General features: G+C 46.6%; 2 protein-coding genes across 2 annotated transcripts; both read right to left on the bottom strand.

Moving 5' to 3' along the window:
- Window positions 1-10,410: 10,410 nt before the first annotated feature.
- ABOM_004837 (uncharacterized protein) lies at window positions 10,411-12,371 on the bottom strand (the record flags this gene model as incomplete). The annotated part of the gene is made up of 4 exons (XM_022531966.1): window positions 10,411-10,595; window positions 10,653-11,842; window positions 11,910-12,003; window positions 12,065-12,371. The coding sequence occupies 4 exons, from the start codon at window positions 12,369-12,371 to the stop codon at window positions 10,411-10,413; spliced, it is 1,776 nt and encodes a 591-aa protein (XP_022390156.1).
- Window positions 12,372-16,812: 4,441 nt separating this feature from the next.
- On the bottom strand, window positions 16,813-17,725 carry ABOM_004836 (DHHC family palmitoyltransferase; the record flags this gene model as incomplete). The annotated part of the gene is made up of 4 exons (XM_022531965.1): window positions 16,813-17,374; window positions 17,435-17,475; window positions 17,531-17,654; window positions 17,706-17,725. The coding sequence occupies 4 exons, from the start codon at window positions 17,723-17,725 to the stop codon at window positions 16,813-16,815; spliced, it is 747 nt and encodes a 248-aa protein (XP_022390155.1).
- Between the last annotated feature and the right edge of the window lie 5,781 nt (window positions 17,726-23,506).

Genomic DNA, 23,506 nt, shown 5'->3' with positions numbered 1-23,506 from the left:
GCTGATAGCCATGTATAATTTTCATCACAAGTACTCCAAGTAATAATAAGGATAATAATTAAAATAATGGCACTAGTAAATTATAACAGTCTTGAACCATGGCTACGATATTGGTATTATTATTAGTAGTAGTATTATTCTATAGAGATAGAATTCTCAAATAAGAAAACAAAAGGGTAGAGCAAAGGAAATACGAAATTAAATAAAAGGTAAAAAACAAAAAGCTCTGTCAGAGACACATGCAGCTAAGGAATTGTTGACACTGCCCACAACATCAAACCAGAGAGGGAATGGCGAGAGACCGATTGTGTGTGGATGTTGGTGTGTGTCCCCAGGGGGATTGAGTGTGTGCCTGTATGGTTGTGACAGATCGGGTTGGGCACGATCATTGATCGCTTGCTTTCTATTTTTGCTTTAGCCCTGTCGCAACCAATGCTACCTTTCTTTTCTGTCTTTTCCTTTTCGGGGCCATGATGGAGGTTAGTGATCACTTAGTGCCACAGAGGAAAAAAAAATAAAAAATAAAAAAAATGTTATGAGCGAAAAAAAAAGAAGGGGAAAAAGGATCAGGAAGAAAGGCCATGACTGCAACCAAAAATCCTAAATCTAAAATTCCCCATTGGTATCAGAAAGTCGCATAACCCACTCCAACCTCTTTAGGTTTGGAAAGTTTGGCTTGGATGGTCTGGAATAATGAAGATTGGCACCCGGGAGGAATAGGCACAGTACAGTAGTCAAATCTAGTTTAGTTTGGTTTAGTTCATCGGGGGGAAGACGGCGGCTGTGTGGGTTATTCTCTTAAGCCTTTCGGTCATAGTGCCCCTTCTTCAAAACAGGAAAAAGTTTAGTGGAAGTTAAGGAAGCTAACGTCGTGTTCCAGGTTTGGGATCTCGTCGAGGTCGAATTCAGGTACCACATAGGTCAGCTTGTTTCACTCACACGAGCAATTCCAGGATACCCACCAGTCATCCGAGAACGAGGATCATCGGCATCGTGACTTGAGACGGACAGGAGCATCAGCCATCAATCCATGATCTTCCTTCCACAGGCAAACCAATCTAAATTTGATAGCTTCGTGCCGGGCCCTGACGGCTTACCTCCACTTAGTGCGTATGGTACCAGTATTTTAGTATCAGTGGGTTTGTCTACGAGGTAGATAGTATGCTTGCATTGTATGTTCATACATCATCAAGACATAACAAACATTGCAAACCGTCTGTTTATTGTAACCATGAGACCATACATGGTGATAGGAATTAAGATGATGATAAAAATAATCATTCTAGGCTGCTGCACAGCAAGTATGGTCCGACTTACAATTTTTCTTATTTTCTTTTCTAGTTGCCTTTTCTCTTTGCCTTTTTTTTGTCTTTCTGGGTAAATCAATATTCTTTTTCTTGTCCCAAGTCCGGAGTTGGTAGTAGCAAACTTAACGCAATAATACGCGCGACTCGATCTCGTTACACTCCGGTATGGAAACAACCGATCTGACTTGCTCCCGTCAGCCTTGTTCCCACTTTTTCAGACGCCACACGCCATTCCAACCCACCCCTCCCGAGCCATCCATCAATTAGCACCCGCTCGTGAGGGGCACACTGAGCAGCTACCTAATGATGATGCTACCATGCTCGAGTTCCGAGGAGACGAAAAGCAGCATGAGACAATGTCAATAATTCCAGAACTACAAATTATAACTTCCTAATTCATTCCACGCCCCTCCCTCTTCGGTCCCGTCCAAATAAACTCGAAACAGCCTAACGGCGTTCGGCCGGATGATTCTCCCTTGCTCACCTCGATGAGGATGTTACTTACTGCTGAACCTGAGATACTTGTGTAACCCTAAACCGTAAGGAGGTAAGCGGCTGATCGATCATTACCCTCTTCTGTTTCTGTTGCGTATCGATAACTACTCTTTGTACCATGCATTTCTAACGCAACTTAAGATTAATAAATAAAACAACAAAAGAAATGAGGTCCGGAAATAATATAAAGGTCCAAAAGAAAAGAGAAAAAAAAATATAGATATGGATACGAATAAAGAAAGGAATTGCGATTACTTACCCGTGCAATCAGCGATCGTGTCACTCTGTACTCGTTGGTTGGGGTTTCCTGGTGCCCCAGGAGGCAGCCTCGGAGCCGTAGCCACAACATTACTAGTATCTACTTAATTTGAGTGTCCGTCGGGACTCGCTTGAATCTCCAGATTCTCTTGAGCAGCCTCTGAAGCGTCAGGATTTCATGTCCGCCCCCACATGTACTTCCGTGCAATCAGCCTGTGGGCCCACCCGGCTTAGTGACTCTTGGCATTTTTGGAGACTTGATCAGAGCGACTCTTCGAGGCCCTTGCCTTTTTTTTTTTTCTAATTTTTTTTTTCATTCAAAATTTATACTCCAAATGAGACATAAAACCCAAAGTAATAAAAGTAGTGATAAGACAGTCCCGGCCACATTGCAACAGAGGCATTTTTTTCCCTGAACTAAGATAAGCTCCTCCAATCCATTTCCCAAAACACAAACAAGCATCCGATTGCTCTCGTGCATCGTACCCATGTGAAAATTGAAACTAAATCTAGCAGCGGGTGCGCGTAAGATCGCCATCATCTTGGGATTAGTACTAGGGCCTCCATCATGGCCTGTAGGTATCCGGACATGCGTGCATGCTGCTGTTGATGCCCATAGTATGTCAAAAAAATCCGGGTAAATGAAGCCTCAATCACGACGTTAATCAGTTGACAGATATGTGCATGTATGTATGCATGGTCGGAATTACTGTGGGCGACTTACTTTTTACTTTTCATGTACTGCACCTTGCTATGCACACTTACTCTGCAGTCCATGCTAAGCCCTGAAGAGATGGTACTCAGGTACCTAGCATGAGATGGGGGTGCGCTTGTTGCCGTTGCGGTTGTGGACACTGGGGAGCTGTCGTCGATAGTAAGCACTGTGGTTCGTATAGCGTACCATTGTTTGGTAGGTTTGGAACGCCGGAAGATACCCTTCCAGAACAGGGCTAGTGGGAAGGTCGTCGTCATCAAAAGGTCCTCCCCTTTTCAGTTCACAACTGCTGCGCCGCTTCATCGCTTGAAAAATCAACCTCCAGGAGGCCATGTGTACTCCGTATGGCATGCTCACCACCTTAGCTGCCTTTTAGCGTCGGGTCGGTGGAGCTCTTGGGCTGGACGCAAGCAACGGTGTCAGGCTTCCTTGGCCTGCGATTGGCACAGGCCTCTGTGATCGATGCAGGGTGCGAAAGGCCGCCCATCTTCCGCCTCCATAGTTCCGTATTCCCCCCGGTCGCTTGCCGTTCACCGGCCACTCTTTAATTATTTTTCCCTCTATCCTCAAATCCCGCAGTTAATGGGGGGGTATTATTATTTTAATTTTTGGTTTTTGTTCACATGACCGACGATAATCCTTCTTTGTTCGATTGGAAATTGAAAACCCACACATATCTCGAATGGAGTTCCAGAACAATCTCAGACCCAACCGACCTGAAAAATTGCAGTGCAACACTTGTGCAGACTTCAGCACACAGATAATTTGAGAAAGATAGCCGCGGTCTCGAGATACTTTACCAAAATAAAATGAGGGGCAAGTGGGCAAAGCTTTAGGAAACTATAGAGACGCGGAGCCGACCTAAGGCACGGACAACTGGGGCCTTCAATTACCAGGACATACGGAAATAACCGTCTTAATCACTATCGGTAGTGAGTTGTGATCCCATGGGGTACCGATCAACACGGTGCTCACATCGGTTTTTTTTTTTTTTTGGCTGACCGTGGCTTCGAAGTTTGCTCTTCCGTACAGGGGTTGTTTCGGGAGGCCGTGCTCGGAAACGACCATGCGTGTCGATTAGGGTTGTGGAAATTGCTGACAGATTGAAGGCACTAGGGGAAACATGCTTAACCGCTCCTGGCCGGCAGACTACGTTAGATCATCAAGTGGATATGGGAGCCACCAACAGTGGGTGATACATCCTTCCCCCCCCCCCCTTCAATATCTGGCGCTCCTATGCCACTGGATCTCTGAGGCCGAGTCAACAAATGTGACGAGTTTACTAGTAGTTCGCTCCCTTGTTTGCTCTCCTACTGTCAAGAGTCGTCACATACATAGTATGACTCTTGTCTGACGAGTGGAAGAGACTCGTCGCCAGCTGAAACCGATAACGAGCAGATACATAATCCCAACTCTTAAGAAATTGGAGTACTGTGTAATAAATAAATGGGCCCCCCCCCGGATGACAGGGAAAAGCGGAGCAATATCACTAAAGAAAAGCTAAGAAAAACGAACCACGGGGGGCTGGCTTTCCGACTCCGACCCCTGGGCGGATCAAACAAATCTCACAGGCATTGCTCGATATCGTCGGATCGGCTGGGGCTGTGAGTTGATCCGCTGTGTTACCCGTCGGTCGCTAAGCCTTCTGTATAAAGGACGGAGGAACGCTCCGTACGCTCTATCAAGTTGGACTACATTTTAACGATAGGCATTATAGTTATATCATCATCATCATTATTGTTATCTCTCCCTTTTTCTCCTTTCTGTATGCAAGACATGTACAACCCGGGTTCTACCCCAAAAAAAATATAACTCACAAAGCTAAAACGGCGCCAGCGTATGGAGTTCGAACAGAAATTAACAGAAAAGAATAAAAAGAAAAGAAAAACCGGTAACTGTTAGAAAACTTAAAACACCAACACATACTACCTGCCTAAAAAGACTAAACCCTTAATAGATTAACTTCCTTTGATCCAGTCAACAATTAATATTATCATTAATTAATTTCTTCCCCCTCCCTTCTTACATTCGACCATTTAATCTCTGGACTAGCATGCTTCGGGAGATGATCAGCAACCGGGGGGGGTCATGCACATCAGATTTTGCGTTATCCATACGGATAATATTAATAACATGTCATCCCTGGTCAAAAAATAACGATCAACGATATTGGAAGAGAACAAAGGGGCTAGATAGGTTCCACGTTCCATATTGGACAGGTTCGTCTCTATGTACTCTGAAAGGACTATCGGACAATATGATAGTGCTCAGTACGACAGTACGACAGTACGACAATCCGCAATACCCATCGTGGTCTCAGATTTGATATTCTTATAAGGATGTGAGTAATATAGACGTCATGCGATCCCAACCCATGACAGCCTCCTGAATGGACCATCTCGGAAAACATTAAGAGTCATACTAGAACCAGAGATCACCAGCTAAGTCCAATCTTATCCCTATCCGGCATGCTCCGGACGAAGTATCACTAGAGAAAAACTTTGCCAGGCGTCGTGATGCTCTATCATCGACTCCCTACGATGCAGCCCCGCAGCCTCCGTCTCCACTGTTATTATACTCCCGCCAGAACCATAACATCATAATCCACTCTTTCTCCTCGGACATAACTGAGACGGTAAGGTCAAATCGGCGAGACTGGCCCATGATCGCCCAATGCCAACCCAGTCAAAAAAAAAAAAGCAAAGGTGATAATTATTATTTAACCGTTGGGTAATAGCTACGGGGGTGGGGCGAAGCCACCTCGAGCTGATACTGATGCTACTCTACCTTGAGTCAGGTCCCCAACGGGCCCTGTCAAAGGTGGGAAACCCTCCGCAAGGCTCACTCTCTGACCAGCCAAAGTTGCTTAGACCGGAAACGAAATCTTGATCGTCTTGGCCGTTCCTTGGCATGCTGTACAGTCCCTGGTAGCCCTAGCCCCCCCGACGACTTACTACCCAGTACTAGTAGTAGCTTCGCCCTGCAACCTTGGCTCAACAGATGATCCAAGTTCCCCCCCCCCCCCAACGTTCGGATCGATGACAAAGAAAAAGTCGAGACAAAAGGAAACCGCAAAAGCTAAACCGCTCTCCAGGAACCCGATCTGGATTTGTCATTCTTCAACCATGGGTCCCTGATTTGAAATCGTTCCTCCCATGGTACGACACGGCCCCAGTATCGGATATACCAGCCGTAGAATACATCCGAGGGAGTTCTCCGTGGTAGATCTCCGAAAGCTACCTTACCTTACTCATCTCACCTTACTCCGACCGCACTAGTTCTCCCATTCCCATTTCCATTCCATCCCAATCCCCATGAATTCGGATGTAGAGCTCGGGTCCCGCCAGGCCGATTATCGCCGACCTACTACATACTGCGCGATAAAACTGGTCTGTGTGATGATCCCCACTAAGGGGGGGGTGGATGGTGGGAAGCTGGAGCACAGCGGAACTCCACTTCACCTCTGCCTCTCTTTGTCTCTCTGTCTCATCCTCTCTGTTTTTCGTAATTTGAACCGCTTATTCGGTTCGGTCCTCTCCATCGTACTTTGGTTCCCTCGTGCTCAGTACTATTGTCAAGCATCTTACGGAGCATATCTCGTGGTCATACAACCTTATTGCCGATCCCTACCGAAACAGACCGGGGTATCCCAAAAAGGCCATTCCAGAATCCGCGTTGATCCAGTCGTTATACTACTGCCTGTCCACTGACAGGGCAGAAACAGACAGTCAAATGAAACAAAAGTAAGGCTGACAGACAGTATCTCCCACCCAACACCAACAACAGTCTAAGGAGGGGTTTGCTGTTACTATTACTATTATAACGAGGCTTATTATTATGAGATTATGACTATAACGATAACTTTTCTCCGCACGCAGATCCACGACAGTAAAAAAGCGAATCCAGTCAGCAAATGGGATACGGACGCAAAAGAGCCGCTTACCTAAATAAGGTTGGTGGCAGGTTGACCTCAAAAAGAAAAAAGGAAAAAAAAAGAGAGGGAGAGAAAAGAAAAAGCAGTGGCCGAAGCTCGGGAAGCCCGGTCGAAACAACCCTCCCTTCAACGATGTTGGTGGAGTATCGTGCGTTAGTAGCGTTAGTAGCCTAGGTACAGCACATACTTTCCACACAACCCACAATCCACAATAACTTAGTAAATCTCCAGTGCTGGCCTGCAACTTAGTAATTCAGCCTACACAGAGCTACCTGACTAGTGTACTGCAACTATTAGAAGGATCGTTTTATGGTTCCCTAAAGCCAAACTAAACCCATTGTCTCGCGTCGGCTGTCGCACGGAAATGACCGAACTTCTGCCGCCACTAACCAAACGTTATTTTGGGGGGGCGCGGTGGAAGGGAGAGGTTCGATTACCCGAGATTTGGTTTCTTGGGAATCAGTAGTCACTGTACGCGTACCATGCTCAGGTATTCCATGAGTATTGATATCGAATGATTGCCTATGTTGGGATGGACAGCAGGGGAATGCTACCTTGTCCGTGTCGGTTCATTCCGTTTCGTCTACTACTAGTTAAGGTGATACAAACGCCATCCAGAAATAAATATTCCAAAATTTAATATATATATATATATGTGTATATCTACTAGTACTAGTACTATTTTATGATTGTGAAGAGCCAGTTAGATTCTCGCCCATGGAAGAACATGTGATCTGAGCCCGCCCAGGGCTCAACCATGATAAACCATACAGTAATGGAGTACGACTTCTACTGCTCCTTCTAACCACATTTTACCTAACCAAAGACGGTATTCTCCGGCCCCGCCGACGGAGGGAACTTCTGGGTTCCATGGATTGTAAGTACTACTTACTGTACTCTTCGTCTACTACGGAAGCAACGGCTAGCTTAGGAAGCTTGCGAGGATAGCCTAGGACCATGTAACTAAGATCAACTAACTACTACCACCCTAGAGAGTGTAATAGATTATTTTTAGATGATGGCATGAGCTGGGATAACTAACACGGGGTTCGAAAATGGGGCACGAGTGATCCGCACTCCGTATTCACCCTAGATAAACTGGGAGGAAAAACTAGACAGGAAGAAAAAAAAAAAAGAAAAAAAAAAAGAAAAAACCAAAATAAAAGATAGAAAAAATAAAATAACAATTGTAGGGTTGTACGAAAGGCGCACAGTGCAGAGACAGACATGTAAGGGTGGGCCGGGTACTCCCTCCGCACCGTCGTACATACACTGGCACTTAACATAGTATACTAGTTTAATCCCTGCTCCCGTCGGTCCTAATCTAACTGACTCGTAGAGGGCTGTCATGCCTGTCGTTAATGGCTATAACATTGGTTCTCATTCCATACTCGGCCCATTCAGGGATCGCTGGATAAATGCGTGTGTCGGTTTCTTTTCTTTTTCTTTTTCTTTTTCTTTTTTTTCTACCTCGGGATTCCGTTCTTGGGTATCAGGAATGGATGGGGACTTGGGGTAAAAAGACGCAACCTCCCCCCCCCCCTCCAACCTCCGGACAGAAGGGGAATAGTTAGGGAAATCTACGCGAAATCAGCAAATAATAACCGATCAGGTCCAATTAAAGACCATGTTCATGTTTCATCCTTGGGTCCCTTCACACTGACGCCAAAAGCGAACTAGTGGCGGGTGATTAGCGGAGCGAAAAGAGGCACATCCCGAGGCCCTTGAAATTTACCGTCCATTTACCACACGCCGAAAGACGGTCCGGACTTTTCAACGTGAAGACATGCAAAGGTACATACATCCTACATAACAGAAGGGGGGCGCGAAGTATGTTCCGACGTGGAACCAAGTCAAATCCGTAGAATTGATACAGAATCTTCACGAGAGAAAAGAGCAAAGACAGAGAAGGAAAAAAGCAAACCCGATGCAGGAAAGTAAGTTAAGGCAACGCATCATAAAGTTTACTAAATATTCACCGACAGGTCTACCGGAATCTGAGCTGTGTCAAACTTTTCTTTTCTTTTCTTTACTTTTTTTTTCCTTACCCCGTTATTAATTAGATGCAGAAACGTTGAAGGAGTAATTCAACAACAATCCTTTTGCCTCCTAGACATACCTACCAGAACGATGGACGTGCATGATGGAGGTACGTACATCCATCCGAATAAGATACGACGACGGGCAATATGACTCGATGTCCCGTACATTTGTCCAGTATCTCCTGGTCTCGAATGCGGGAGGTGGTATCGTTGCTAGCACATCACTACCTATCCTGGAGCAAACATCCAATGTAGTCGGATTAATCAGAAATATACTATGATGAGTAGTTGCGCTCCATGCCGATAATCCGAAAGGATTGTCGACCACCAGGCAACACATCCAACAACCACCCTCCGACGTGATTGGGGGACCCATCACCACCGTCTTTCGTCATTCGGATGCTAGCGGTCTTGGAAATGCAACGATCCTCGGGTCCTCGGGATTTTAGCTTAGCTATGGATGTTTGTTTGGCCATCATGAACCAAGTGGCTTTGGGATCCAGAAGTTGTCCCGCACATCCTATAATGAGCCAGCCTCGTCTAATTTTCGTTTTCGTGGAGGAGAGGGAATGAGATGAGATGATGTTCCAGCGCCTAAGAACGCCATTGTCACACTCTCCCGCATCGAAGGGCAAATGCGTAGTTATTTTCTTTTGATCACTATATCCGCTCTCTTCATGACAGGTGGCCGGTTGGATAATAATAGAAAATAAACAATTATGTCCATCATTCATTTTTTATTACTATAAAAACATAACAATAAAAAAGAAACTCAACGGTTGACGGATGGAAAAAAGTCAGGGGACCCATGCCTTCCCGTCGATTCCTTGTAGACGTGCGTGCGATACAACATGTTCATCCGTGACGGGAGAGTTGCGTTAGGATGCGCCTATAGGATCTCTAGAGTTCAACTAAAAAGGAAGCTAAATACGGGCGATGCGACGTCCGACGCTGATCGAAATCTAGGGCTTACATCTGGGCTTGTGAGAGATGTGGTTTCTTTCCGAATGCATATTGGCGTTCAACATTCCGAACAGAAAAGCAAAGCGAAGAAAGAGAAGATAAACAAACAAACAGTGTCTACAGGTGCTAACGTGAAGTGACTGTCTGCGCTGCAGAGACACCCAACTCCGGTCTCAAGCGGTACACAGCGTCCTGCTAGAGCTTACCTCTCTTCTTCATCGTCGTGTCCTCGACCAGTCACCGAGCGGCTTCCGGTGGTACAACATCGCTCCAACAGTAGTCAGGAGACTTGCAAAATTTCTTTCCTCCCCTGCTCATTGGATCTCTCCCTGTTTGCTGGGGACGGACCTGGCCCAAATGGTGTATACAATGATGCAATAAATAACCCGCAACATATAGCCAAAACACCATGATCACGTTTGATTGATCGCTTCGCTTTCCACATGAACACTGAATAACATCATGATCAACAATTCATCTGCACGCTGAATTCACATTGTAATCGTCGACATCCCGTTATGCATCCAAGAAATGGGCATATGACTTCATATGTGTACACTACGGCGCAGATCCGAACAATCGGATTGCTGAACGTAGAAGGTGAAACTGAAATGAAAAAAAAAAAAAAAAAAAATGAAAATAACAAAAGGTGGCAAGAAAGGGAACAAGAGCAAAGTCCATGACCAATGTTGTCGGTTAGCCTGCTGACTTCACAGGCTCTGCCAGCTTATGCTGCTCCGCCGGCTTATCCTCGACTCCCCCGGGAGAATCATCGTCATCCTCTTCGTCGTCGCTTGAGAAGTCATCTACCGGACGACCACGTCGCTTATCTTCTTCTCGCCTCCGACGTCGCTCCTGAACATACTCACGGTAGCGAGCATCTATAAACTGTTAGTATTGGAAGCCTACGGACCTAGGATTCTTCGGGTCAAGCATACCTCGTATCTCTTGCGTCCTGACTGCATACGCTTGGATCTCCTCCTTGCTCAGCACCCGCAAGACTATCACGTAGTCCGACCGTTCCTCAAAGCGCTCACGGCCAGCTTCTAGGGCCGCGGGATTGACTAGTCGACGATCAATCTTAGTCCATCGCGCACCGGGAGGAATGCCTTTCTTGTGCGCGTCCTTCAGAGGCGCCACCCCTTCTCGTACAGGGTTTGGTTCCTCGGGGAATTTATCTGTAGGTATTTTTAAAATCCCTTTCGGCGGGGTCTCACTGTCCTTCGACACTGTAGATTCTGCCCTTTTATCTTCCTGACGATCTACCTGGATCATCTCCTTGTTGGTAGGGCTATTTTGCGGACGATGGCGTGAGTGGGACCGGCGCCGTCGAGGGCGCTCGCTGCCGCTTGCAGAATCATCAGATCTGCTAGCTTTCGGGCGCGCCGACGCCTCGCGTCTGTGTTTCCTCAGGTCCTCGTCAGAAGTGTATGCATCGGAATCGCTGTCGGCTCGGCGCCTAGACGGCCTCTGCGGTCGACTATGACGCTCTCGCGTGTCGTGATCGTAAGAGCGATGGCGCTCGGCTCGTTGAGATTCATAGTCATCATATATACCTCCTAGGACAGCCGTCCCTAGCCCAGTAGTAGTGCCTTGGGGAGCAGGCTCATTAGTGATGGAGCTCCTTGACGCACCATCACCATACGGCTGTCGACTACTCCTACTGCTGTTATGCCGTCGATGCCGATGCCGGTGACGGTGAGCATCTTCGTAATCGCTCCTGTATGAAGAGTACCCTTCATCCGCTTCTTGGTGTAGATGAACCGGATTTCGTCGCGGCATGCGCCGGTGCACACTGGCGACGTCAATGTCGCTATCAGCAGAGCCCTGTATCGGACGCCGTACCCTCGGATCCCACTCCAGTCTGTCGAAACCTCTTGTAGATGGGGGAGGCTTAGGCGATCGGGGTCCGCTTCTTGATACTAGCTGAGGATCATCAATCCCGGTCAAGCTCAGGGGCCTCTCCCTCCAGTATGAGCCCCGATCGTGGTGAATTCGCGCGGCAGAATCTTTTTCAAACTGTTCGCGAGGATTGGTATAGGAATAAGCATCATAATCGTCAATGTCCTCCCCCTTGCGAAGGCCTCCCGTAGGCGGATATCGCGAGCGTCTACTGAGATCTTGCTCCCTGTAACCACTGTGAATTATCGGTGACATAATCCCCCTCTCCTTTGGGTCCAGCCTTCCTGTATCACTGGCATAATCGATATGAGAGACGGAAAGAGGGTGCGCCGGTGGCGCCGGGGCGAAGAGGAATGCACCGGATGATGGTCATGGCTTGGAAGAGGGCTAGGAGAACGGCGGTAGTTAGATGTTATGACAGGAGGGGCTCTTGGGCCATGAAGCCGACCAGGAGCCAAATGGGTATCTGCCGCGGAGGTAGTATTACTCCGTTGCCTTGGGCGAATTTCATACTCGGTTCGCAATTTGGTTGAGTGGCCAGCATCTCGATAAGTTTTTGATGAAACCCGCTGGGCTTCTAATCCTCCCTCCCGAAAATACCGGGGGTCGTACGCTGTCACCACATATGGCCCGCTGGACGGATGGCCCGAGTATGTGGATCGACTAGCGGAGGAAGGGTCGTAAGAGGAGCTGAGCTGCACCGTTCCGGTGGAGGCTCGCATGGGATCAATAATACGTGAGCCGCTTGGAGACATGAGCCGATGGTGTGTAGTAGGGCTTATTCCAATCCCTCACAGACAATGGGAGGTACAAAATCCGATCGTGGATTGCGGAGGTGGGCAACGTTTGATTCAAAGAAAACAAAGCACTGAGATAAGCTTTGTCAATGAGACGTCTGAAGATTAAGACAGGCAAATCAGAGGTAGAGGGCATAAAGAATTTACATGAAATAGACAGAATGGGGGAGAATTCTGCAGTTTGAATGAAATCGAATCTTTTGGGCACCAGGCCAGGAAAGTCGTCGAAGAACTAAAGAAAGTTAAGGCTGAGGGGCAAAAACAGAAAAGGAGCTAGTTTCGGATGCCTGATCCTGCAGGCCACGAGTGAGACAGCACGAGCGGCAAGACAGCGATATTTATGGAAAATAGAAGATTGATAGTGGATCACAGGGGCTTTAGCAAGGAGCAAGATAATAAATCATCAATCACAACAAGGAGGTTAACAATCAGAATGGTGATTAATGGTAAAGAATCAAAAAAAAAGCATAAAAAAAAACAATAGTCTTTGGGAGTCTTGAGTGGGCTGTGACGAAAGAGGGTCCTCGACGAAGCGCACTAACAACGGTCAGAAACCATCTAATGATGGCATGGATCACCATAAAAGTGGGACACCAACCAGCTTATCTAATTCGTATAGTAGTCCAGTTGCCTCCTGTAAGAGTTGAGTAGTCGCCCCAGTAGGGCCCCCTTAATAAGAATGGTCTGATTCGCTCAATGTTTGAAGTGAGAAAAGAAGTAGTCTCCAGTATGTTGTCGACAAGTTCCCGTGGTTCCAAAGTGAGTGTGATCTACACTGTAGTTGTCGTAGTGGTGATAATAAAGTGCCAGGAAACCATGGGTGTCAGTGGCATTCCCGTTCCCTTTCCCTTGGGCGCGTTTTGCATATGTTTGCACCATCCATGGTCACGCCCCGCCGGAAGAGTGTCTTTCCTCTTCCGCAACTCAATCGCTTGACTTCGTCCAATCATTCCGATCAATGCCACCAAACATTGTGAGGAGCCTCAGGGCATGACTTGAATAAGACCGGATCACAAGGCCTCAATTTCTTCCAGTAGTTTGCATATCAGTCTCGGAACGGTGACGATGCCGGATCAAGCGGACTTCCACCTTCAGATGGCCCTTTGTCTCCACTGCCTCCTCCGCTTTTAACCGTGGTGATACCCCTAACACTAGTGGCTCCTAACAAATGAGATATCGCTGAAGCCAACGGAGCAGACTTCACATCCTCCGTCAGCGTCATCCAAAACTTTGACTTTTGATTCGGGAGGAAAGAGTCCCGTTGCCCAAGTGTCGCGGGCGAATCACCCGCTCTCCCGTATCCACCTTTTCCACCTACCGGTTGCCAAGCGATGCGTCGGCTGAACATTTGTTAGCGCACCGAGAGATGCACTGCATCCATGACATCATCCAATGGAATGTACTCCGTACTGCCACTCGGGATGTCATGTGGGTTCAGGCATACTGTACTCCGGAGTAAGATTAAGGAAGCCAAGAGTGGAGTCCGCGAATTTCTAGAAGAATACCCTCCGGCTTCTGTATGCATATATGTACGTACCGTACCTTTGCGTGTAGACAACCATCCGTATAATCAATCAACACACAATGCTAACCGATCCTCTTAGTACCCCGCAATCATGACGAAAAAAGTCTATGCATAAATTTGTGATATCGATTTGCCGGTGATTGAAGACTCCCAAGGCTGAGCTCAGCACGGGCAACCGGGCACTTCCCGTCTCAGTACCAGGACGCCCGAATGGTAGTGGAGCATCATTGACCCTCCCTTACTTGACTGTGATGATTTTCGGTAATAATATTGGGCATCGATCGCCTTGAAACAGCCTATGCTCTCCGTTACCCACACGTCCGCTTCACTTTTCTCACTTTTGGCTTTCTTGCACTTCACCGGCCGAGTGAAGAGAATGCGGGATTTCTTTTATCTTCGCCCTCATAATGTAACTCATCAGAGTGATCGGTCCTATCTGCGGCCAGGTTATGCTCTAGAGTGAACCCACATCACACACTTGACACGGGATGGCAGCATGATGAAACGCTCTATTTGGATAAAACACCTGAAGCTATTGCTAGAGGGTATGTTCGTCACATGCTGTCAAGGGGTAATTTGGGCTCTGCATATGCAACAACATCGCCCAAATGCCATAGGATTTCCTATCGAAGTTTCAAACCAAGGAGTCACAATGTTATTGTCAAGTGTTGACATTGCGCAACAGTATATATCATACACCCGCATTCGGTCTCTTCCACTGATGCGCCGCCTCTCTTAGAACGGCAAATGTCTGATGAGTGAATGAAGCTTTACAATCATAACTTGCTTCGAATAGCAAGCTCAAGTATCCAATGATGTACAATTATTTTATACTGACACTGCACAATCAGCCCCTGCCCTACTCAGCCACGGATGCGCCTTAGGGTTAGCCCATCTCAGGTCCAACATACTTAAGGCTAATGATGACGTACCTATCATGTGTCATACATCACCAGGGGTGCGCTTCATTGCCCCTGGTTTAGCAGACACTTCATCACGGAAGGTAGTAAACCTTCAACTCCTGAGGCATCGTTTGAACTCGCATTTTTATTGAGTAATGCGTACTCAGGCGCGGTCTTAGCCACACGGCACGAACCCAGGATGCTGGGGTTTGGCTGTTCTCTCTTCCTGTCTTTCAAGCAGACCAGGCGGACTCAAACAAGGTGTTGTAGTAAGGGCAAACTAGCAGAAGGACCCAGGTTTGTGCCCTGCAAAGCCCTGGTGAAGGGTCTAAAAGGGCAACAAACAGTGATTCACCTTCTTTATCTTACGATGGCATATAAGGTCAGTTCGAAACGACCGAAAACCTTTTCCTTATTTTATTCCCTCCCATCATAAATCAAACTATAACAGATCAAAAACCTACATGTTTATATAAATAGTATCAGTCTCGAAGTATTTCTGCAAGATAAGCATAATCTCCTCTCAATCGGTACTTAGCCTTTTTATAATATCTTAACTGTTTATACCTAATATACCTTAGAGCTCTAAGCCAAGCCAACAAGTACTTCGTCCAACATCGACAGCCACCCGTGCTTCTACATCGACTATGGCACGGCACACATCGTTAGCCCCCCAAAATGCCGAGGACACCTCTAGGCCTAGCATGGCTGGATGGTGGATATGCTGCTCATGTCGCTCCGAGAATAATCCCGGTTTGAGCCACGGCCGGTGCACTGTTTGCAACCACAAGGCATGTTATTGCTGCACTCCGGCATGATAAGGTGCATGCATAGGATGGCTTTGGGCTATTGTATATCATGATACCTCTTTTGTTCTTCATATTGATGGTCCATGTTGGATTCCCTTTTTTTTTTTTTTTTTTTCCACCACCTCTTCTAGGTATGCTTTCGGGTTCTATCTTTGTATAATATATATCTGCTACGATGTATGAGATCCAAATGTATAATAAGCAGGCTGATGATGATGATGATGCAATGTGACCAATTTCCTTTCGAACTGATCCAAATTAACTCCATAACTTTGATGTATTCCCCCCCCCAAAACCCCAAAAGCCAATGTTGAATAACATGACATACCCGGGATATCCTGATGTAGTTGGGAATGGCCCACGTGAGCAACCATAGCCATGGTCAGGGATATTTACCTTTCTTTGCACTGCTTTCCAAGTTCCAATCTATATGGGCCGAGATTATAGATCGCTGGTTACTCGGTATCGCGGTCCGATGTTGATCGGATGGTACTTATGTTTGCTTTGACCTCTCCTCTTCTCTGGTTCTGCCCCTCTATCTCCTTGGTTTATTTTTATCTGTTTGTATCAAGGTGCTTTGTGTGCGTTCTTTGGATGGGTTGATGGATTAGTTGGACAATAGCTAAATATCTAACGATAGAGTATAGAATCTCTAGGTGGGATGTTACTGATGTTTTGTTGATCAGATAGTATGTAAGATTGGGGGACAGGTGTGGACATCTATTTTGTTTGAAGGTTAACATTAGAGTGATGACCATTGTCTCTTTGCATGAATAGAGGGTATAAAAGTGATAACTTTTATCACTTTCACCCCTTAGCTCTGTATTGATGTGGAAGACAATCTAGTTGAGATCTACAGTTTTGGAAATGTAGAACACCTTTTCACAGTAGGCCTAGAATGAAAGATATTTTTCGCTCTTATTAATATATATGTATGTTTGTATGTGTGCTGTGTGATAACTTTGTGTGTTCAACCATGCCGGCGCTCCGTTACCAATGTTTCCAAGAAGAAAAAAGAAGAAAAAAGGGCAAAATCGTCGAAGGCTTGAACGAGGATGCAGCATTTTCCAGAATGACCAAAACTCCACATAATGATTATGATGATAATGATGATGGGTATATACCGCCGCAATGTTCCCAGTATTATTAGCCAAAATTGTATCTCAACTGTGTTGCTCAGCTCTGCTTCGTCCCCGTTTACGCTTCGATGACCTATCTGTAGGCTTGCCATCTGCAACGACAGGATCTTCAAGTCCAACCTCAGCTTTCAGTCTACGTACCACAGGCCCGAGCGCAAACGTGCTTTCCAGACTACTGTGGTCCGCACATGGGCTTTGCCTGAGAGGAAGCAACCAGTCAAGTATCGAATAACCCAAAACCTGTTGGAGGTTTTGGAAAGAAGTACCCAGGTCAAATGGGTTTTCGCCTGGGAGTGTCTGAAGAATCGCAAACACATGCTGTTCCCCTGTGGGTGGGCTTTGTTGATGCTCTGATGTAGCCTCAGCACTTGGTGGTATCGGCGGTAAAGGATAAGTTATTGTACGAAATGTCGGGGCCCATCGGGACTCAGGGTCCAGCTTGGAAAGCATATGCTTGGGCACACGTATAGCCAATGTCCAGACTGCCGACCGACGATTCAGATTCTCGATCGTCGTCAAATTATACATCGCAAGTTGTACAGAGCTAAGTGTCATTCCAAGTGTGAAGATTCCGAAAAGGCAACTCCTGTGAACCATTAGATCACTATTCAACGAGTCGACCGTAATCGCAGCTGTGTTCACTCACAATCCGATACCAACAGCCCAGTGAGGATTGACATCGCCCGTCTTGAAAAGTTAGTCGACCCAGGACAACAGTTTTACTGACAAGGTGTGCTCTTACCTCTCGTCGGAGTTCAGCTGTGAAGATCGCACAAACAATAAGAGTAAATGTGCAAAAGATGAATGTGTAAAACACAAACTGAATGAAGAATTTAAATGAGGTTTCCGAGACCACACCACCTACCCTTGTGGTAGTGAGCAACGCCATGTCTTTCCAAAAGAGGAGCATAACCTACCAAGGACAGAAGTGGTCCATCTTACGAACACACCGGTCTACTTCCCGGCAATGGTGTGCTCTGTCTGTCTTGTACTGACAACAAGTAGAACAATATATAGGCCGACCATCTGGCTGGCAGATAAAGACGTCTTTCGTATAAAAAATTTCTAACCCTTCTGCATTTGGGGGGAACGCTTTCCCTCCAGCGTTGTGGTAGATGCCCCTTTCGAGGTCTACCTCATCCGACGTGTCGGCTTTCTCAGCTGTTGCCCGCTTTCGATAGCTTTTCCTCTTTCGTTTACTGCCTCGGCGATGGGGGTTCGGCGCTTCGGTATCCTGTTGATCAGGGAGATATGAAGAGCCTCGCGGTAGGAAGCCCGGGTTCCAAATGACATTGTACAGTAGCCGAAGATATGTAATAACGAGCAGTGTGAGTAAAACGTAATATACAACAATTATGGCGATGCCAGCGCCAACTCTAGAACTGCGATTATACTTCGGTAGAGGGGCAATAAGGTAGTCGACTGTGTTCGAGGAGGTTATTAGCATCACCGTTGATTTCCAGAAAGGGGAACTGACTGCATAGTGGTTTTGTAATAGCGTAGGAGGCATAAATGACAGTACAAAGTAGCACCAGAGGTATGATCCTAGCTACCGCTAAACTGACGCGCCTGTCTGGGCGCGCCATCGGAGATTAATGGTAAAAGGGCTGTAATTGCCTCTGCATTGAGGAGTGGTAGGACGGATGAGTATCGGATTGAATCTGAACTGTATCTATACAAAAACGGGGAAACATGTATATACAGCCGCCACAGGAGGCACTATCGGTCGGGAAGTTGAAAGCCTCGGGCTAACTGTAGAAATATGGCCGATAGGGGGACGAAAGTGACGTTGTTGCTGTCCATCATCAGGAACGTGACAACCAGCTGTTGCAAACTCGTCAAACTCTATACATGACGTCGTCATGTGGTGTCACATGATGACAAGTGATTTTTTAGTTTTATCTTACAATCTACGATCTAATCAAGATCTTGGCCTGTCGCTACAATCCATACTGGATTTTTTTCGATGACCGCCCGTATACAGCCGACATAGAGAATGGCGGCTCGAGGCTCCTAGCGCGGCAACATTAGCATTACACCAATTAGCTGGTCACATTGTCCATGTGGCCAACGTCGAGAATCCTGCGGGGTGATAATATTAGTTTTGCTGTCGTTCTTTGCAAAGCTATTAAATCGCGCACTTCGAACAGGTATGCCTTTAGGAGGCTTCAAAGTTTCTGCCTATGAGTGTGTAGTAATGCGAAAAAGACGCTATCCAAGATGCGAACGTCATCCGGACGGGAATATGCGAACTTTATATGGGACATGAAACATACCATTTGGCCGGGCCTCGAGAGGTGCCTCTTATTCAATGTGGTACTGTGTAGCAGTTGAAGCCGCTGTAGCCTTGGAGAACAACGGTATGTTAACCTGTGCGGCGATCCACAGTGGATGTGAGTAATTATAAACTTCCCGCATGACGCAGGATTTAGAAGCTGCTCCAAAATAGCACTGGCCCTCCAAGTAGGTATCAACGTAAAGAAGGATCAAGATTGGTGGTCAGTATCTTTTACTTGATTGATGTGGTATGGCAGCTTCAGCAGCGAGGTCCGGACAGTAGATGCAATTTTGCAGTTCCAAAGACAGAGGGAAGGTGGGGGTGTGTGGGAGGTAGGAATGAAGGAGACAGGAACAAGAAAACAGGAACGGAAAGGAAAGAGAGAAAGAAAGACAGACAGAGACGGAGGGAGAGAGGGAAGAGGCCCTCGCAAGATGGAGAAAACAAAAAGATGAAGAGTCATTTTCCACCGAGTAATGAATCAATTTTGGTTATGCGGTCATTCTTCGTGTTGGGCGTCATCCCAGATCCGCACGTGGATTGCCTTAGGACTATAGCAGGCAGCAAACAGGGATGCCTGGCTTAGTCGGAAGCTGAAGTACGACTGCTTGACCGACAGAAACACTAGTAACTCCGCTGGTGGACTCCCATAATGGGTTAAAAATGACGGTAAGAGCCAAAAGGCTTAAGACTGCCGAAGAACATCAGTGCTGAGCTGGGCTGCCGGAGTGACCTGAGGCTCCGGGCGGTCGTTGCCTTGAATCGCAGGTACCTTGCCTAGTCTAGTCCCCATAGTTAAAAAGTGGATCCAAACACTTTGCCCGTTCAAGCATCTCATCCAGGCTATGCGTAGTCTGCGGGCACCCACTTTAGAAGCCAAGAGGGGGTAATTAACAGCACGGAATGAAAAACACCCTAGCAATAAAAAAATAATTAAATAAATCAACCAGATTAAAACTGCACAGTTACTGGAGGCATGGCGGGTATGAACGGGCAAAACCAAGTGCCCAAGCCTTGCCGGTATTCCGCCTTTTGGAAGACAACCAGCGAACCCCGAGGACAAACTGAGTCAACTTGCTGCAAGCTTGCATTTGATTCCTTTTCTAAGGCCACCAGTATACCGGAGCTATGATTCAGAATGCTGCTGAATGTCACTCAAAGAGATCTAGACACATAACGGCCCGGACCCTCAGGGCCAAAGTATTAGCCTGCCAAGCCACTTTTTCGATCTACTTGCTAAACCGCCCCTTCATTTTGCAGAAGATTACCCTTACCTGATGACTGAGGTAATATGGTTTTAGCCCCGATTGGGGCAGAGCTGTGGCCTGGGGCTTGCCTGATATGTCGAAGCCACACTATTCAGGGCGAAGACTGCCTTGTCATTGTCAGGGTGATTCATCATTCTCGTCTTCTAGTTCTATTTAAATGGAGAGATCCTCTCTCCATTTGAATCTCCATTAACAACAAACACATTGACTTCCACTTATCACTACATACATTGTTCGCCTCAGTCTATATCTATTGAGCCTTGCCCTTCATTGTCTCAAGCTACCAGACCTCTCTCAAACACAACCTCATACTCTGCAGCGTCAACATCTCTCGCCGCTACAATAATACCAACTATCCCAAACGGAACATCTGAAAACAACATAATGCCCTGCTACCACGAAATGTCGCCATTCTCTCAAGTCCCTGCTCGCATGGAGCGAAGAGACTCAGTCAGCTCTCTGGCATCAGTCTCATCTACCATGGACGACGATTCCTTGGTTTATCGGCCATCCATGTCCTATGTGAATGTGCCTGACAACTCTCTCCACAGCCTCTCTGGCCATGTTAGAACCAATGGGTACCTTTACATTTGCTGCCAGTGCAACGATGGACCCAAGCTATACACCAACCAACCTCAATGTGTCATGTGCTCCCACGTTGTCTGCTCGGACTGCCGCCCTGTCAAGTAATGATCTAGAACATTTGGACCGATTGAGGTAAGAGTTTACGGAGTGGATACTAGTGTGGCATTTCGAAGCTGACATATTTCCGCACAGTGTTCTACTTACGATACTTTTATGTCGAGACGGGATCTTACGACAGCAACGCGTTTTTGATGGCTATCTGAGCGATTTCATTATAAGCATGACACGGCAGGAACATACATGGGCGGGGGAGTCTCGGGCCTTCTTATTTTTATTTTTTGTTCTCCTTTTCGGATATGATTTTCGTGCATGAGGTGCATAGACTTGAGCGACTACAGCGTTTCGAATTTTGTGATGTTTGAGTTTTGCGATGGGCCCATGGGGCCGCTGCAAGTCAAAGTATAGCTGGACTATACTTAGTCTTGCAGCCGAAGAGTGCCTCGCGTAAGGCCGGAACTATGGATCGTGGGGCATATTGAGCCTGCTTTATTTTTCATTATATTGTTTTTGCTTAGCAGTATTATTAGACCTCCTGTTTGTATTCTATAGTGAATCAATACCTATTTCCATTACGTCTTGTGGACATTATTCCATTTTTAGGATGGTAGAGTACTAGAGTTTGATCGTGCCTCAGGTGTGACCGAGTGCCGCCTTATTGCCTAGCTACACGCCCCCTTCACCCCAAACCCTTGACGATAAAACGTCAGAACATAAAAAGACCAGGCCAATAATCCACCAGTCATCATTGATTACACATACTGTAGGGATCAATAAATAGATTCAGACATTTGCCACCTGTCATCCGTACCGCGTTCTCAAACTGACAGGGTAAAAATCCCATACATAACACGTGTGGTCGATCCGCCCCCAAACCAAAACGAACCAGCAACCCCGTATTGATTTTCGCAGCTGAGACCATGGGCAAGCTCGAGGCTGACTTCTGGTAGGTTAATATTCCGAGCCTCAAGTCTTGGTCCACCAGTCAGACTTGCGAAATACCTGCAGATCATGCAAGCCACTTGCTGGGTTTCCTTTTTGGCTTTCCCATCCCAAATGATCCCACCGCCCTTTCTGCCGGTCACTGAGTGCATTTAGCCCTATGCTGGTAAGGAAACTGGCGGTCTTGGGGCGTTTTTTGGCCCTGATTCTCATGTTTGACGATTATTTTCCCGCTCTTTCGGGTTCTGCATGTCCAGCTCTGATGACTCTTATCTCGTAGATCTCTATTCCTTCTATTCCTTTGTTTACCGGTCCATTCCCTCCATACGAAGTGGCCCTTCAGATGACTGAGAGGCTGTGTTCGTGATTTTCTTTCATTCTTGTCGCGGTCGAGGTAGTACAAGGGAGCCCATCGAGGCACCAACAGATCGAAGAACCGGGCATACGATCGCGTGCAAAAAGGAATTCCAAGACATCTAATAATAAAACCGTAACCTATAGTATCCATTTAATTTAGAAATTTACTAAGCCATCATCGCGTCTCGACCAAATCAAGTGTCCGCCCGCTAGGATGGGTCTCCATATGGAGGGTGTAAGACGGCACCCGTTCTTCCCACCCCACTTCCCTGTATCTACGAAGTGTCGGACGGCATCAGAAACCCGTCAGGGAAAAAAAAAAAAAAAAAGCCACATGGTGTAATCTTGGCATGATATCACTGCTATAATTATGTCTATCTTCTTAAAGATAATACGAACTCACCACAGTCTATGTGAACTCCCTTTCTGCTTCTTTGTTTTGCGGAAGTTCTGTATGACGATCTGCTATTTCGGGACCTGTCAGATTCTCACTCAGAGCTTGCATTCCACCAGATTCTGTTGCGCAGTGCTACAAAAATAAACCTGGGGGTTACATTGCGCTTCAAATGAGGACATGTAATGGAAGTTCGCTCTATCGGGGTCGGCTTCCAGGGATCGATTAAGACATACATAGTTATTATACAATCATGCATGGCCCCAGTTTGGTGTGTCAACCAAAACAAATACGTTAATTACATCCGATAACCCCGATCCTATAACACTCATCGTAGTACGGAGTACTACATATACTAGTACATAGATCAATACCCTACAGCGATACCATCACCTTGATAATATCCCCATTCTTGATTATTCTCCATCTCCGCTCCAGGTTGATTTATAAGACGTCCAACCGTTGTCCCAAGTATGAGATCCAGTAATCCTAGCACATTACTAGTAGTAACCATAACATATACAACCCCCCGGGTCGCTTGATAATCCAGAAATCTAAGCTGAGAGGAAATATTTCTAAGCAACAGCATTTGCGTTTCAGCCTTAAACAAAAGTACCCACGCTAGTAGCTACCCAGGTACTTGGTTTGTGTTTTTTTAAATCTGACTTGCCTTAACAGACGCCCAGTAGGCCGTTTGATTTTAGTTTCATCCACTCGGCCGGATCAGAACGAAGGTCACTTGCTCACCCCTCCTTCAGCTCCCAGATCACCTGCATGCCCTTACTGTTGGACTTGTTTCAAGAATTTATCGTCTGTTTGTTTCGTTGTTGTTGGTAA

Source organism: Aspergillus bombycis (genome assembly GCF_001792695.1).
Source record: "Aspergillus bombycis strain NRRL26010 chromosome Unknown contig00032, whole genome shotgun sequence".
Lineage (NCBI taxonomy): Eukaryota > Fungi > Ascomycota > Eurotiomycetes > Eurotiales > Aspergillaceae > Aspergillus > Aspergillus bombycis.
Note: the sequence above shows the minus strand (reverse complement) of the source record. Positions and strands in the feature narration are given on the sequence as shown.